General features: G+C 39.0%; 1 protein-coding gene across 12 annotated transcripts in view; it reads right to left on the reverse strand.

Moving 5' to 3' along the window:
* Positions 1 to 3,439: 3,439 nt before the first annotated feature.
* The window catches only part of Nbea (neurobeachin), a 525,681-nt gene continuing 510,488 nt past the window's right edge, over positions 3,440 to 18,632 (reverse strand). For 8 of the 12 annotated variants that reach the window (XM_048341508.1, XM_048341507.1, XM_048341505.1 and 5 more), the window contains 4 exons: positions 11,329 to 11,430; positions 9,530 to 9,726; positions 8,363 to 8,514; positions 3,440 to 5,264 (listed from right to left, as the gene is read on the reverse strand). In XM_048341508.1, coding sequence (XP_048197465.1) covers positions 5,174 to 5,264; positions 8,363 to 8,514; positions 9,530 to 9,726; positions 11,329 to 11,430 — 542 coding nt within the window. In that variant the 3' untranslated portion in view covers positions 3,440 to 5,173. The remainder of the gene's footprint in view (positions 5,265 to 8,362; positions 8,515 to 9,529; positions 9,727 to 11,328; positions 11,431 to 18,632) is intronic. The other 4 variants (XM_048341515.1, XM_048341514.1, XM_048341516.1 and 1 more) reach the window with 1 other exon arrangement.

An 18,632-nucleotide genomic window follows, 5' to 3' on the forward strand; every position in this document is an offset into this window, starting at 1 on the left:
CTGGGGCTTAAACTTAGGGCCTAGGTATTGTTCCTCAGCTTTTTCCCTCAAGACTTATTTTGCCACTTAAGTCACAAACTCCTAATTCTGGCCATTTTGCTAGTTAATGGGGGATAAGAGTCTCAAGAACTTTTCTTTCCAGGCTGACTTCAACCACAATCTTCATATCTGAGCCTCCTGAGTAGTTAGGATTACATGTGTGAGCCACTTGTGCCAGGTTTTACATTAACATTGTGATTAACAAAATTGTTATACCTTTCTATTTTTAGGTTATGAGTGTTTGTTATGACACTTATGAAGGGGGAAGACTAAGCATGTAGGTTTACAGTTTGAGGAGGAAGAAAGATGTGTAAATGACAGTGACAATGCACTCTGTGTCTAGGACATGAAAAAGAAGAAATTCCTTAAGTCACTGTCACACAGTAGAAGGGATACGACCAGTGAGAGCACAACATTTTCATCTTCTCTATATCATATATTCCATCCTAATATCTGATATGTTATTAGTAAGAGGTGGAGGTGGTATTGAGGGTCAGAGACCTCATAAATGAGGTTCGTGCCTTTATGCAGAAGACCAAGTAACTTCTCTCTTATCTGCCTCTTCCATTATGTGAAGACATAGAAGGTGCTATCTGTGAAGAATGGGCCCTCACTGGCTACAAAAATCCCCTGACACCTTGATATCAGACATCCCAGATTGTAGACTAATAGTACTGTGAGTAGTAAAGTTCTATTGTTCAAAAATTACCAAGTCTCAGGCAGGCATCAGTGTTTCACACCCGTAATCCTAGCCACTCAGGAGGCTGGTATCTGAGGATCAGGGTTTGAAGATAGCCTTGGCAGTAAAGTCTGTATGATTCTTACCTCCAATTAAGTACCAAAAAACCCCTCAGAAGTGGAGCTGTGGCTCAAGTAGTAGAACACTAGTACAGAAAAACAACAACATAAAAAGCTCAGGGGTACCTCTTAGACCCTAAGTTCAAGCCCCAGGCTGGCATATGTGTGCACACATGCACACACACACACCAAACACACACATTTCTTAGTCTCAAGAGGCTTAAGTAGGAGGATTGCAGTCTGAGTCCAGTCTTGTGCAAAAATGTGAGATTTTATCTGAAAAATAACCTGAGTTGTTTACTGGGAATTGCTATTATTGTTTTTCTGGGAAAAAAAGGCACCCTTGAGTAGTCACTGGGGCAGGAGGCTCTAGAGTAGGTGGGAGCAATGTGGGGCTGTGGTGTGCTGGGGCTTCGAGAAAGGAGATTGGGACAGGCCACAGACTAGCCTAGGTCATTCTGCTACTATATGCTGGGGGCTATGATATTCATGTGTTTTTCCATACCTTCAATGTACATCACATTTGTTGAGAACCTACTCTGAATCCAGCATCAGGTGACTTGATTAAAGAGTTCCATTATCCAAGAAGCTCATAGGTATGGTGTGGAGAGACAAATGTGATGACAACACACTAAATCAGTGCTGTCAGTGACACACCAGTGTGGAGAAGCTAGCCCAGTGGCCAGAGAAAACCTCACACAGCAGGAACCATTTCAGGAATGTCTGTAAAACTACAGAACAAGTCATGATGTTAGAATCATCGAATATAGACATATAATGTGCTGATTTATACTGAATTCTAGGGGCAGTTGAAAAGTACATTACTGGTCATCAAATCAGGAAGATCTCACCATCCCTTCAGTTCCAGATTCCTGATCCTAAGGGAAATAAGAATCTTATTAAGATAGTAAATGCTAAAGATGACTCCTCACTTGAGAAAATTATTGGCTTTTAAATTATGATAAATGATAGAAATAGCCTTTATTGATGAACCTAGAGGTACTTAATTTATATGAATTCAGTATAGACTGGCTAACATAATGAAGAGCCATCATTTCCTATCACTCCATAGTAAAATATAGTTTGCTATCTAAAAATGGTGCCTAAGTTGTCATTTCTCAACACATGGGTTAGGTTTCTGTCTACTAATTCTACCATAAGTCTCATGTCATCCAGTTCCTAGAGTGTTTCTGTGTTTGGACTATCTTTGCTATAGAATGGTTGTCATATTACCTAAAAAGGCAGAGCACTGGACTTCATCAATCTTGAAGAGTTGTATGAATGGTCTTGTGTTTATATGCTGAGATGTGTTTAGTTAATTAGTACTGTGGCACAAGGTGGCCCTCAACGTTTTCATGATACCACTATGCAGATGAGGAAGTCAGACTTGGGCACAACTTTACTTGACAAACATGACTGTACATGACAGTGTAAGTCAATTTGCAACATAGAGTTAAATAGGACCGTGTGGGCAGAGAGGCACTGAGTAGGAAGAACCCAGGGATCAGGGTGCAGGAGAGTTCTCAGAGACTTGAGGCAGATAAGCTGGCCTAGGGTGTGGCACCTGGTACAGAATTTGTTCCTCCTTGTTTCCCTGCTGTAAAGAGTTTCATATTTTATGCTTCAAATTCCTATATTGCCCAAGATACCACATCAGCTAATATGGGGGATGGAACTAGATTCTGCTTTTAAAAGCTCTCCAGGTGATTTTTTTGTTAACCCCTAGAATTTAAGAATACCATTCTTATGTTACTGGCTTGATTTTGCAAGGTGCCAAGCAAGGTATAGAATACACAGAAGTGGTTTAGAGATTAGAAATCAGCCTCTGGTCAGTAGGTTTGGGGGCAGTCCAGGTGACAGTGCTGGAAAGGAAAGAGCTGTATGAAGGCACCTGAGGAACCAGCCATCTGCTGAAGTCACTGACAGGCTGTGAGCAGGGCATCACTGAGGCAGCCTGCCGGCCTCGTATAACCAATATGTTCTGGGACAGGATGGAGAGCCAGAGGCCAGGCTTTCCCAGGGAACCTGGTGGTGTTGTCCTTTTGGTCCCCAGAATATAGATGAATACATTAATTTGCAGTTCTCTCATCGCCCAGGGTCTCCTGGATTGCAGAGGTACAGACGGCTACACCTGTCGATTTGCAATTTGTATAACCCAAGTCACACAGCAGTTTCTCCTGGCCCTCACCTTGAAGGCCAGCAGCATCTGGTCTTCCTCAGGCCTCTCGTTCCCTGACTATGACATGCTTGCTTGATGATGAGTGTGACTGCAAATGAAAACAGCATTTCTTGATACACTCATATATTTACATCTTTCATCATTTCATTTCTTTTAAATAAAATAAAAAATAACCCTCAAGGTGGATTATGCAGAATAAACAACCCAAACTATTTCCCTGTGGTCACTGTTGCCCCAAATCCCTGCCAGATGGCCCAGAAGAGCAGCTCATGTTTCAGCAAATTAGGGTCCTCATTAGGCCTGGATCTCATGTTTGTGCATGCTCGTCCCTTAGATGAGGCACTGCTGATTTCTGAAACTCACAAGACAGCTTAACGAATGCACATTAGTGAGGTGCCCAATGAAATGTGAAACAACCAGTGAATTCTTTGCATATTTTATTTTTCTTTTTTTGATTTCCAACTCACACACATCTGGCATATTTTACATCTTTGCAATAAAACATGGTTACAATAGCTTAAGGAATTTATATATCCAAAATATTTCACCATGATCTCAAGATGAAATGAACTTGTCTTCCAGATGTTCAGTATCCTCCCCATTCTAAGCTACAAACTCAAGATATTGCTTACAGCCTGGTGATGAATAACTTAATCATTACGCTGATTCCCCTTAATTTCAGAAGTTCATAAATACAAACGACAATGAAGAAGGAATAATTCAGTGCTAAAACTTACTAGTACAAGGTGAGTAACAAATAAGTAATCACATCAATAAATAATGATATGTTTCTGGTGCAAAGTGCCAATACAAAGAACCCATGATCTTGTTTTATTTTTTTAAATAAATGACTGCAAGTGAGTGTAAATTCTGAGAAAATTACATTCCTGTAACATGCCTCATAGCCCTACCGACACAATATGTACATCTATGACAATACAGTCACCAAATATACAAAGAAGAAACATGGATAAAGTGTATATACCCCTGGGTGTATAACTGGATCAGTACAAGGATGGAAAATCATCTGATAGCCATCATCTTATGTCATAAAAGATGAAGGGCCTTAGGTGAAGAATGTGGCTTTTGGTGAGAATTTCACAAGAACCTAAAAGCATAACTTCAGTTATTGTTGTAAAACAAGTCATTACTAAAGAAACTAAGCTATTCAATAACCAAAGAGGTAAAAAAGAAAAGTTAGCATCATTCTCCTCCCCTAATGTACACACACTTCACCCGTGGGATGACTCTGGAAGAGATGTCCAGGTGTGGGAAAGTCATTACTGTGAGATGAATAATCGCGACTCCTGTTCATCCAATAAAACCAGGATCTCATCCTTAAGCCCCGTCTTCGCTGTGTCTTGAAATTATAAAGGGCAGGGCTGAATTTTCTTTGTATAAGTTACCCAAAATGGCAAATAATGGCTTAGTATCCAAATGCTTTATGAGCAAATTTCACTTAGAAGAGATGAATTTTGATTAAAAAGTGCAAATTATGTTTGGGAAAAATGTTAAAAAAAAATGACTGATTGAGCCCAAATTCAACCCTTTCCTACAAGCTGTGTCCTTGGACAGATTTTTCTGTTTCTTAGTGTGAACGCACCTATTCCATCAAGACATCAGGAGTAAAGAACATGCAAGTTGTAACTCCACAATAAAATTAAGAAACAGTTTTGTTCTTTATACAAGGTTTTACTTTTATAAAAGTATCCCTTTAAATAAGATGCATCTGATGTACAAAGTATCAAACGTGGGTTTTTTTCTCAGCTTGAAAAGAGGCTGGAAATGGGATGCAGGTTAGGTTCAAAGCTTAAACTTTGTAACAACTGGGCACAAGGTTCCTCAGAATTGTCAAAAGTCTCTTGTGACACACCCTACAACCTTTTCTCAATAAACAATGATATATGAAATAATTACCCAAACATCTCCTAATTCATATAATTTACATGATAGAAGCTTGCTTGACAGCAGCTGGTGTTCAGTCCTGAAAAAGCACACAAAGTGAAATGGTTGCTGACTACAATGTACAGCTATTGCTGGGTGTGATGGAATGTACAAACAGAGGCCGATGCAGACGAGCGTTCCCACCAGAGATATTGCCTTGCCATGCAGCACTTGTGCTCTACTTGAACTTGGCTTCTGGTTCTTCATTGCTCTTCAGTATCTGTTCTGATGCTCATAATGCCACCGATTAAAATCTATATTAAAAGCTACGATGCTGCCCGAAGCCATGCCAGTAATCAGAGTCCTGGAAAAGCAGAAATAGTAGTTATGAGTGATAGAAACTCCTGATCTCCAACTTTCCTACCTCTTAGCTTTGAGTCCACTGAGACAGGAATAACATTTCTTCTTGGTTCTGCCATGAGATGCTAAGCAGCCCTGTACCAGCATGGCAGCTGAGGAGCTGCTTATTCCAGTCACCTCCTCTGCTGCCTCTCACAAACATGCTCATGCCATTGGCTTCTCTGAGAAGTCCTGGTCTTTCTCCAAATCTTTCTAACATATTTTTTAGTCTCCCCTAATTGCCTCACTCTTAAAATCCTCACTCTATATGCCCCCCAACCTTCTGCTGGGCCTGGGCAAATGTAATCACAATCTCTTCTCATGATACTTTCTCTGTGCCTACTGGATGTCTTTGCCTACTGATGACAACAGGCCATGTCACAGAAACCTCAGACTCAACACATCTACTCCGAGTCACTGTCCACCTGCTGACCTCATAGGTCATGTCACCTTGTCCTTTCTCCTTTATGCCTTCCAACCAATCAGCCAATTGTTCTGAGGTTCCTTTCTGTGAGATGAGGTCTCCCCAGGCTCACTGCCATTAAATTCATAGTTGAGGTTCTAGGATCTACCTAGATCAAGTATGCTTAACTCCTAACCTAGCTCTTCATTTGGTAAATACTTATGGGAGTATACATAACCAATGTGTGTTTACACAGCAGTTTATAATGTTTAATCACATACTACTGTTTCACTATCAGCAAAAACCAATCAATATTAAAAATGAAATGAAAATAGAAATAGAAACTTAATATCTTTCCTTATTCTAGTTAGGCACCCCTGACACTGAGACTTTAAATAATTGGGCTCAGTAATCTTGTTATGTACCCTCAGCATTTTGCATAATACTTCACCTACAATAGTAGATGCAAATGTTGGCATAATGATTACATGAATGAACATTAACTATTGTTCCCCAGTAGAGAACTCAAATTATTTCAAATACTTTAGAAATACCCATTTTTTGGCCTGTTATGCTGATTTTTTAAGCAATGATTTATGAGACTCATCAGCTTAATGTGAGAATGATGGATCTCAGAGACAAAATGAAATATCTTGATTAGTTAAAATTAAAAACCCAACACATTGCAAATGTGTTGTTTATAGCGAGTATTTCTGGATGGTTAAGATAATTTTTATGGCTCTTTTTGGAAAGGGCTAGAAGGAAGAGAAGAGAGGAGTGTAAGGAGACAAACATATCAAAATATACTGTATCTATGTATGAAAATGGCATCATGAATTCCACTAAAAACTGTAAAAAAAAATTCTGCAGGCAAGAGGAGTGGTGTTAAGGAAGAGTAAATACAGTGTCTAATTTGATCAAAGTACAATATACATGCATGGAAACAGCAAAATGCAACTCCTTTGTGCACTTAAAATAAACTAATAAAATTTTCAAGAGTTAAAAAAAGAAATACTCATACATAAACAAATAATTACAACAAGCCACTTCTAACTTATTACCACATATGGAATGTTTTGGAATACACCAATAATATAACCTTCATCTTTCTTTAAAAATTTTGGCTACAGACCAAATATCTGTTCATCAGACTAAATTACATTATTTTCCTTGATGACTTCAGTACCATTTTACTATGTTATTTTTCTGTATCTTAATATTTAAAATATTTTACAATAGTCTTGTATGAAATATTTCACATAATTGAAAGTTGATTGGTAGGCTTTTCTTATTTCTGTTCAATATATAACAAAACGATATAATACAGGACATCTGAAGATCATAGGCTTTTACTTCATGTTTTTTAACTGAGACACTTTAAATGTTATATTTCTCATACACTTTTTGCCTTGGTACAAACCAAAAGTCAATTTTAGGAAATATCAAAATCTCATAGCAAACAGACCACAGAAATTTGTATTAATTAAAGTTCATATAAAATATTTTAAGAGAATACATAAATTACAACAAAATGACATGAGAAATAAGCGAATAAAAAGCTCAAGGGGGAGGGATTGACTCAGATAATTAGTGAACAGTTTGTAGTTTTGAATTGGAGTCTATCTGTCATTTATATATGCTTGAGATTGGTTAGCTAGATGCAGGCTTCGCCCTTCTGAAACCTCTGCTAAAAAACAAACAAAATAATATGCTTCTTTCTCATCATCTCATTCAGGGAAACCTTGTGTAAGATGAGTTGAGGGACTGTGCAGAGAGATACTGATGAAAATAAGTTCTCTATCATAATGAGGAAGAGGTAAGCCTCCTTAATTAGGTAGATTAAGATTTTTTCAAAAATTGCACACATACATGTGGCGAATGACATGGGCATCTTTTACTGACTTGTCCTGGGTAACTGCTCTACCAATAAAATGATTTGGGGGTGGGGTGGGGAGTACATACATAGCCATCAGACAATCAGTGCAAAGCGGAAAGTGGAAGGAGACAGGGGCGGAACCCTGTACTGTAATAACCAGTCTACGAGAGGATTCCATTAGATTCTCAGGTTGTAGCCCCCATCCATGGAGAGTCTGTGCTCTATTTTCACTTTCAAATAAACTTGATCTGTCTGCTTTAAATATTTTCCTGTCTTCTAATCCTTTACGGAATAGAGAAAAAGAATCCCTATGCTTACATGGCATCCTTGGACCCTTAAAATGCATGTGGATGTACTCATTCAACAGATATACTTCTGAGATTTCTTAGTATTTGCTTCTCTGTTTCCCTGATTGGATCCTTCCTTAGGAAACTCATGTTTACCCTTATTCTAGTCCATATAATCTTTGCTAGAATGTTAAGTTTTTGTTGGTCATTTGTTTCTTTGTGCAGGTCCTAGGGCTTGAACTTGGGTGTTTGGTGCTGAGTTGGTGTCCCTAAGTTTTTGTGCTCAAAGCCAGTGCTCTACCATGTGACCCACAGATCCACTTCTGGCTTTTTTTGGTGGGGAGTAGCTACCTGGACTTTTCTGCAAGGGCTGACTTCTAACTGTAATCCCAGATCTACTGAGTAGCTGGGATTATAGGCATGAGTCACCTGCATCTGGGTTTGTAAAGAGCTTATGATGACTGTTCTGTGGCTATTTATTTCTTTGGGTAGCTCACCTCTGGTCATGGGATAAGTCCATCGCTCTAATACCAGCATCACATCCGGGGTAAATGTACAGCTGCTTGAAGTCACAGGCCTGCCAGACCTCCACCACACCATTGTCCCCTCCGGTCACCAGGTTCTGACCATCACTGCTCAGGAGAATGGCCTTCAGAGAAAGACAAAACCAACCATTTCCTTCAGTGTTTTTTTCCCCTCACAACAAATGGTCAGTACTGAAAATCAGTCTTTTAGTTTAGGAGGGCAGCTCAGGGGTAGAGCCCTAGCATGTGTGAAACTTGTTTTCATCCCCAGTAGGGGAAAAATGAACAAAAAATACCCAGCAATCTGAAGAGCACATGCCCATTCCCTAATAATAATTATCTCCTTACTCAGTCTCCTGTACAATTTATAGAGGTCAATTAATTCTATAAACTTCCAGTGTGGAATTCATCAAAGAAACAAAAGATCTTTTAAAACCAATTTAAGCAATGACATTTCTTTTTGTGCCTGTACTTGGATTTGAACTTATGGCTTGGTGTGGCTATCCTCTAGTCTTTTCACTCAAGGCTGGTGCTCTATCAAGTGAGCCACAGCCTGACTCCTGTCATTTTGCTGGTTAGTGGGAGATAAAAGTTTCCAACAGGTCTTTCCTGGGCAGGCTGGCATCACATTGGCCATCTTTACATCATATTGTAATAGGGTCCCACCTAAGGAATCCTGAGGCAATTAACTTCTAGACCACCTGTAGCATCCACCGATGAACAACAAAATACACTTGAGACTGAGTCTATACAATAACTATGAATACCTCTGCTATTTTCTTAATTCTTCTTCTAGTTAAACCTAAAAGCAAATGCATGTACGTGAAGACGCGTGTGACTTTTACCATTACGTGGTGTACTAGGGTGAATGGCTGGACTGATAAATGGAATTCAGAAGTTTAAACTTGGATTTAAAAACCTCTAATGAAACAATATGGCCTCTAAAGTCTAATTCACTGAGTCAATTTCTTCAGATTGAAGGAATTTTGGAGATATTCAAAGTATCTATCTTTGTGAATTTATGTACCTTCTAAATCAGCACACATTTATTTGACTACCACAGGCATGGTTATATCATTTAATGTAAATAATCTTTGGTCTTGGCTTCTATCCTGTTTAGCACCAGAATTGCAGACTTACCCGTGTTGAATCATTGATTTCCATTTGGGCCAAAAGTTTCCCATTAATGCTGAAGTTGCTGAATCGCCCTCGCTCGTAGTATATGATACAGTGTCCTTCACTGGACACGGAAATCAAACGTGGGAACAAGCAGTTTTCAGGTCCCTCCAGGGCTCGCAGCAGATCTCCAGTGATAGTGTGTACAAGGCAAGGGCCCTCTGTAGTGTGGGGACATGAGTGACAGATAAGTGAGTGACCATGAATGGCTCACCAGATCTCACCAGCCTAAAAATGTGCCTGGGTCAGCACTCAGATTTGTTGAAAGAAGACAGAAAAGGAAAGAGGTATGTTGGCCAGAGCTCAGCACAGAGCTTATATTTCAACAGAGAAAATATATAGTACATACTTCTAAAGTGCTCCAAACTTATCCAGGCAAACAACTGAGTTTTCCTACCTTGGATACTAGTACTCATGATAATAAAATGACATAATATGCAGACTAAGTGAGAATACAAGACTGAATGTCCCAGAAGGCTTTTTCCTAATGCTTTGGTACAGTTTTTTTTCTCTTGAAAGCTTAAGAGAATTATCAGAAAAGTTGCTAATTTTCTCTAGTAGCATCAAAATTTTCATGTTGTATTACATAAATACATGAGCAAGCAAGTTTTGCCTTCATCTACAATCAATACATAAAATACCAAAGGAAAATTAGGGAATTGATCATCAAGTAATTCAGACTATACATTAAAATACATTTTTGTCCTTTAAATACATTTGCAGTGAAGCAAGGGTATAAAAGCACTTGAGGAAGGACTTTAGTTTTGGAAGAATTTTACCCTTGTAGAAATCTTGTTAAGATAAAAAGCCCACTAACCAAGTTCATAAAAATAAGTGTCTGTATTATGTGTTTGGTATTACATGGCTGTCTCTCTCCCTCCCTCCCTCCCTCCCTCCCTCCCCCCCCCTTCCTCCCCCCGTCCCCCTTTTGCTGGTCCTGAGCCTTAAACTCAGGGCCTGGGTGCTGTCCCTAGGCTTTTATACTGAAAACTAGTGCTTTATCCCTTGAGCCACAGCTACACTTCCAGCTTTTTTTTTTTTTTGGCCAGTCCTGGGGCTTGGACTCAGGGCCTGAGCACTGTCCCTGGCTTCCTTTTGCTCAAGGCTAGCACTCTGTCACTTGAGCCACAGCGCCACTTCTGGACGTTTTCTGTATATGTGGTGCTGGGGAATTGAACCCAGGGCCTCATGTATAGGAGGTAAGCACTCTTGCCACTAGGCCATATCCCCAGCCCCTACTCTTCCAGCTTTTTGATGATTAACTGGAGATAAGAGTCTGGGAGACTTTCCTGCCCAGGCTGTCTTTGAACCACAATCCTGAGGTCTCAGCATCCAGACTGTCTAAGATTATGTGTGTGAGCCACAAATACCCTGTACCTTGCTCTCTCTTAAAAACAAACAAAAAGGGACTTTGTAGAGGAAGATAGATCTAAGGCAAATGTGATAAGTGACCTGACCCTCCAATCCCACTGCAGGGGGACATTTCCTTTCATGTTTTAAATACTCTCTTCAACAGCTGTATCTTGTGGATGCATAGTCATTGAATCTACCAATGTTATGGTTAGCATGCTGGTGACCATAAAATGCTGCATAAATTTTTATTCATATTTTATATTAGTACTAGTAAATATTAGTAACAAAAGGAAACACCTTCAAAGAGCCTAGAGATTTCATTTGTGTATAGACAGTCTTATAGAAGAAATAAATCAGAAAGTACAGATTGAGTAAACAGTACAATTAAAATGAAATAACTGACTTCTGACCTTTAGCACCACTGATAACGAGTCCAAGTTCTGCGCAGACAGAAACACAGACAACCTCATGGTCATGGCCTGTGAGGACCGCTCTGGGTGCAGGATAGTCACCTGCAAGAGAAGAGCAGATGTGAGTCTCTCCAGACCAGAGGCAGATAGAAGGAACAACACTACTAAAGTCCATGTTTTCTAAAGTCATCACCTGTGATTTATGAAGGGCATTTACTAGCTGTGTGACCATAACCAGTTGCATTTAAAACTTTTCCTGCTCTTCCCTCATCTGTGTAATGGGTATAACTGCTGTCTCTGAGACATAGACTATTTAGAGGACATGATACATTAACATGTAATGTCCTTTGACCACTATGACTGTCATAGTAGTGATGGTATTCTTTTCCTACTGATTATTGTTATAAAATAGGTGTAATGCTTACTAAAGCATTTTTATGTGTGTTCTCACATCTAATCATGGTAATATTCCTATGAAGGCAGGTACTATTACTGTAAAATCAAGATAGTACAAAGTGATTCAACTTCATAGAGCTAGCAAATGTTAGATTTGAATTTCAGCTTTTTAACGGTGAAAGCCATTCTCTTATGAGATTAAAAACATTCCCTAAATTCTCCAACAGAATAGGCAGAGATGACCTTTAGGGTGGGGGGAGGTAAGAGAATGGGTGTGGGGAGTCAGGAAGGAAAAAAAAAGGGAAAATGAATCTTAAATCTCCACCTTACTGTGCAAACCTAAGTCTGGTGGAATCATTTAGCACTCTCACTTGTAAGTGTTCTCACAGACTGCACCAATGCCTTCTAAAGACAGGCATTCTTCTGAGTGGGTGAGGTTTGAAGGCATAAGGTATAACCTGGAACTGTTGAAAAATAACACATCAAATACCTTTGGCTTTCGTGTGCTTTTACCACTTTGAGCTGCTCAAAAACACAACAAATGTGAGGAAGAAGGGATGTGTGCACAGGAGATCAGAAGTAATGAAAACTATCTTGACATGAATGAAGAGAAAACCAGAACACTTGGAACATATGAGAAAGACCAGCAAATTTAGGGAAGGACCACACTCAGCAGGGCCTTGACTGGGAACGCTGCTGGGTGAAGCCAGGTTGGGATGGAAATAAGGAGTGCCTATAGGCTTGAGGTCAGGGGAAAGGAAGTAAGAGAATGTCTGAATGGAATGTGGAAGGTAAATGGAACCATGTACCATGTTGGTAGATGGTGGGTTTGGGGTGATTTCTTTGGTAGATAGATATTATCAATGTTTAATGGGTAATTTACATTTGAAAAATCCTTTAATTGTCAAAGCAAAGGAAAATTAGGTAGTTGTGGGAACTGACAAGTTAATAAGAATTTGTGAACTTGAAGGAAAATATAGCCTATATAATTATGTTATTCAAATTATGTTATACACCCGAACTCTTTTAAAGAGAAGACAGTTGTTTTTTGCTGAATTGGTGCTTAGATTCTCACGTAGCAAGGTGCTCTTTTCTCCCCACTCTGGTCTATCAATCTCTCCCTCCTAACCACTCCCATATTCTATTTCTCACAGTTTTATGTGAGTCTTCTCACCTATCCACCTTGCTTCTGATTTTTTTTTTCTGTTTTTTTTTTTTTTTTTTTTTTTTTTGGCCAGTCCTGGGCCTTGGACTCAGGGCCTGAGCACTGTCCCTGGCTTCTTCCCGCTCAAGGCTAGCACTCCGCCACTTGAGCCACAGCGCCGCTTCTGGCCGTTTTCTGTATATGTGGTGCTGGGGAATCGAACCTAGGGCCTCGTGTATCCGAGGCAGGCACTCTTGCCACTAGGCTATATCCCCAGCCCCTTTGCTTCTGATTTTGAAGCATCTCTGAAACACAGTGTGGGAGAAGGGGACTGGTATCCCACTCATACCAGCCTTCCATTGGATTCAAATCTACACATATCAGTACAATACATTTTAAACTATATTTCCAGAAGTTCTGGATTTGTCTGAAATGTATTCACATAGTTTACAGACTTGTGTGTCCTAAATACCTTGAATTCTCTGGTTAAACAAGGATTAAGTCTTGATAAGATTTTAAGTGTAATATTTCTTTTTAATTTTTCTGAGTATTTCATCATGGATAGATAAGAATTGAAAAACCTTGAAACTATGTTTCATAAAATTTTTATAGAGTCCTTGAGACCTAACTCAAAATATTAAATAAAACCTAAAACACAATTTAATTCTATTTTATTGTAGGGAATTAGAAAAATGTACAAAAATATTCATTACATGTAATATACTTTCTATTAAGAAGTAAGGCCTTTAAGTGCTATAAGTAATTTACTGAATTTACAATGTTTTATCATTTCATTATAATTTCCCTAGATCTTTATTCAACTTTATTCAAAATAGTAAAATTTAAGGGGTATTGTTTAGGGGCCCTAGAAGCCTCTTTAAAAGGGCTTTAGTGTAAACTGGAGAAAGGCAAATACAATGTTATTCTAGGATTTCTGAAAGGAAATATACATCAAGGAGAAAATAGATTCCCTCTACATATTTCCAGGGACAGATGTTCACCAAACCAACTATCACTTGCAATCACTATCCTGATTACAACTGATGGATGTCACTCAGGGTTAAAGGGCCTACGATAGAGAGATTTGCAGGTGAGACCTCCCTCCCAGGACTAAAGACCTCTGGCCCTCATTCCTTCTCATTGCCTCAACAGAATAGCCCTCTGTGTGATGGAATTGCTATAAGAATAAAAACACAGGTCGAATTTTCAGTCTTCATAGGCAACATATGGAAAGTCCAGATATAAAATGCATAAAATGAACAGTTCATCTCATTTAAATCTAAAGTCATTTCCTAGATGAGAAAGAAATTACATATTAGATGCTTCTATTCATATAGAACTGATGAGGAGAGATTCTTTTTTTTTTTTTTTTGGCCAGTCCTGTGGCTTGGACTCAGGGTCTGAGCACTGTCCCTGGCTTCTTTTTGCTCAAGGCTAGCACTCTGCCGCTTGAGCCACAGCGCTACTTCTGGCCGTTTCTGTATATGTGGTGCTGGGGCCTCATGTATAGGAGGCAAGCACTCTTGCCACTAGGCCATATCCCCAGCCCGAGGAGAGATTCTTAACAGATAGTCTATGGAACTTAGGAAGATGGTCCAAGTAGAACTCACTCATGGTTCTTATTTAACCTTGTTTGTGCAGGGAAGCATTGGTCCTTCTGAACCAGCTGAATAGTAGAGTCTCTAAGAACTGAAGCACGGTGTACTAAGCACTAAGTACTGTGAAGCACAGTACTTTTGCTGTAGTCAGAAGATGAGCTTTTTGGTCATAAAGGACATTCAGACTTTGCTCTGACCTTGGCCAAGTCATTGCAGAAGTGTGGTAGAATCTGTGTTCATTACTGATTATACTTACATAAAATATGATGGGTTTTTAATAAGTTACAGGATAAGGGATTTAGTCAAAGGATATAGTTGTTTCATTGCAATTGTTACTGGAAGATTTCACAGTATTATGTACAGGTATGCTGGGACAGAGGGCAGTGTCAGAGAGGAGTCCCTTGTATCAAGACACTGAGTCCTCAGCCACAGGTGAAGCTGCCACAGAGTTCTGCATCAAGTCCCAAATATGGCCGGGTCCACATTTCCCAAGGCCTCAAGGGAGCACAGTACAAACAGTCCATGTGCTAGAAAAACATCAGTGATGCATGAAATGGTTTGCTTTGACTGAATATCATATAATATTCAATGATGAACAGAAGACATACCCTCAGAGAGTATTTAATGAAGTTTAGAAGATCTTCTATGGAGAATAGAAGACCCATTCTCTATGAAAGCCTAAATGGGTGACCCTACTTATTCATTTACTGTAAGATTTTTTTTCCTCTTCAGAGGTGAGATGACATTGATTACACTAGCTGGACAAGTTGCAAATTACAGGGCAAATCTCTTCCCCTGAAGTCCTGGATCCTGGATCTGGACATTGTATTGTACTGATCCTTCCCACACTGCCACCCAAACAACCACTAGAACAATGCACCTGTCCTTCCCAAGGAAGCTGGGATCCGTATGATGCCTTGACACCCCTGTGCTGTGATCTAAAGGTATCTGATCAAAGAAAAAATTAGCCAGTGATTTTTAAAATATTGCTTCCAGCTCAAGACCTTCAAGACTCTTCTTGAAGCTTTAGGCTTAAGTAAGGAAAAGGAAAGCAGAGATGAGGAGAAAGCATTCTGCTTCCTAGTCACAAACTCTAACAGTCCCCAGATGTGAGACTGGAGACTAGGTGCTGAGTAGGCTCCTATGTTCCCAGCCAGGGCTACAATGTTCCATTCCACATATGGCCACGTGATCCCCAGAAAGCCCTGTGAGGTAAGAATTCTTACACATCTAACGATGCTCCTGCTGATATCTATTTTTTAAAAGGTTTAATATTTACTAAATCCTTGCTCTGGGAAGTGGCACAAACTTAGTTAACAATAGATAATTTTTATCTACATCTATAGAAATATAAATGTACTTAAAGAGTGTCTGTGGGCTAGTTGCCCATGCTTTAGACTCATGTAGTAGCATGGCTTGTGGCTGGATACAAACAAAGAGAGGCTTGTGATTTGGCAGATGTTTCATGACAGGCTCTAATTGACAGGAGGGTCAGTGTCCAGGGCTGAGGCCTACACAATAAGAGCCCAGAGAAGGTATGTGTGCACAGCTGGACACCCCTTTTCAATTGGTTGATCCTTTCATCATCTGTGTAATACATGTACATGAGCTTAGAGACCTGTGCTTAAAATGTGGAGGAGAATAGCATACAATGATGTCTTATACACAAGGTTAAGTGAGTATTGTCAATTTGTTTTGAAGAGACAAAAGTAAATCACCTTTTAAAGTTTCACATTACTATTATTTTTATAGTTCCATATGTATGTACCATCATTTTTTATATAACACCTTATATCTACCATAAACCTTTAAATTGCATAGTTTCAAAGCAGATTGGCTTTTGAGCTGAGGTCCCAATGTATTTTCAGTGCCTATTGAAGACACAACAATGTTAACCTGCCCCTCTGGTGACTATCTTGTTGGAAGCTACAGCACATAATGAGAAATGTCAAGTCCCAAGATCAATGGAATTTTGGACTCTTGGGATTCAACAGGAATAGCATTGATCCTTTTAAAGAACACCAGTCAGAGATGGGTTGTAATATATTGCAGAGGGCTCTGGAGAATAAGCGGCCAAGTCCAAGATACCTACCTGACAAAAAATTCAATCAGCTTTTAGCACAAATTGCCTGCTCTGCTCTGCTTTCTTTCATGCAGGAGACTGCTTCCAATTAAAGTGCGCAAATTAATTTTTATCACTTCCAAATTAGTTTCAGAATTTGTGTAAGACTGTTTCAGATGAAAGCATCTGTCCCTCACATCTTTGCAATTCTGTTATCTAGTTAGAGACCTATTTAAAATCTCCAAGATAATTTCCTATGTTCAAAGTCACAAGTTGGAACGAATAACAATGAGTATTACTAGTATAAAATGCATTAATAAATCAACTATAATTCAACTCTAACATATGCTAGGTAGCCTTTGCTCATTTCTTTTATGGTCTGAAACTCGCTGTGTAATAATGTTTGCACATTTTCATTGTCTTTGTGACAAATCCATTAAAATGGGAAAACCTCTAATACTTCTGAGATGTTTAAATTAGTCACAACGATAAATTTCACTCAATAAATGCATAGATCCTTTCTATATCTACTTAAAATTACAATTATAATAACAATGTAAAAGATACAAATATATTAAAGCCACTTGAATTTACCTTGAGATTTCAGTGATGTGTGTATAACATTAGATGATAAATGCTACCATTTCATGATGTGATTAAAAAAAACACAACAGTATATTTGGCCTCTCTGCCATAAAAAGTGATTCAATGTCCACACTAAGACCAACCCCTGACTCACAACAGCTTCGGGGATATTATGTTTCATGCAAGGTATCTCCCTTCGAATCTAGGTTATTGCAAACAACCTCTAAAATCTAAGGGCTTTGGGTCACATGCTTTAATGCAAATTACATAACTAGCCTTTTGATTTTGAGCAACACTGGGTTTGAAAGAGAAAACAGATAGCCTGGTTCTTTGACCTGTGAATTGGTAGCTGGAGTAGATTAAACTGGAGTAGAAAAAGAACCTTTTCTTTCATATTGCCAGTTTACAGATGTCAGCATCTATGTCTATGGATGACCATGTCAACACCACAGTCAGATCACAGACATGACCATCAGTTCAGTGTGTTCTGTAACTACTTTTAAAATAAGTAAACTGACCAATGTACCACTGCTCTAGTCAGGCATGAATCTACTCCTAGGCTGGTTGCTTTAGACAACCGACACATAATCTGCTAGTCCAACCACATGCCTGACTTATTCATTTTACTATTGTGATTTTCATTATGGCAAAATGTTGAAACTGATTTTTTTATGCAATCACTAATCTATGCTCAAGATGTAATGTGAAGTACTATATGGACAAAAAAGAACTTAATATATAAGATATTATCTGGTACAGTAAATGATTCATGTAATTAATATACAGTATCCTCAGTACATTCAATAGAAAAAGCAGTTTTGTGATGAGCATAATATAGAAGGCCAAGGAATGTAAGTACCCAACACTTAGCTGCTAAGAGAGTATTAGACACACAGTAGACATTTAGTGCATATTTATTTAGTGCTTGATTCATCTTGTAGGTGCTTGTCGCATTTATCAAGAGGAGCATTTTTTTCTTATATGAAAATAATGGAAGCTGCTGTAATATATACCCACCTGAAATATCTAATAAAGTCTATACAGAGTACATTTTATGAAAGTTCATAATGATGACAAGAGGTACTTTACCCCCTAAAGTATAGACTGTGTGTGTGTGTGTGTGTGTGTGTGTGTGTGTGTGGGTGCGCGCGCGCGCGTGTGTGTATGCATGGAGGCTCTTCAAGCCTGAACTCAGGGTCTGAGAGTTGCCCCTGAGCTTTTTTGCTCAAGTCAAGCTCTCTACCACGTTAGCCATAGCATCACTTCTGGCTTTTGGGCAGTTTATTGGAGATAAGAATCTCATGGAATTTCTTGCCCTAGCTGGCTGGCTTCAAACCGCAATCTTCAAATCTTAGCCTAAGTAGCTAGGATCACATGTGTGAGCCACTGGTATCAAGCAAAAGATGTTTGACCAAAAAATAAATCTTTATAGATGGAGGCAATGCTGGAAATCACATATAGATAATCCAGATAATCTGCCATAGTAACTTCTTAAGGATAGCCTTGTACTTATTTAAGG

The sequence above is a fragment of the Perognathus longimembris genome, chromosome 3 (genome assembly GCF_023159225.1).
Source record: "Perognathus longimembris pacificus isolate PPM17 chromosome 3, ASM2315922v1, whole genome shotgun sequence".
NCBI classification, from domain to species: Eukaryota; Metazoa; Chordata; class Mammalia; order Rodentia; family Heteromyidae; genus Perognathus; species Perognathus longimembris.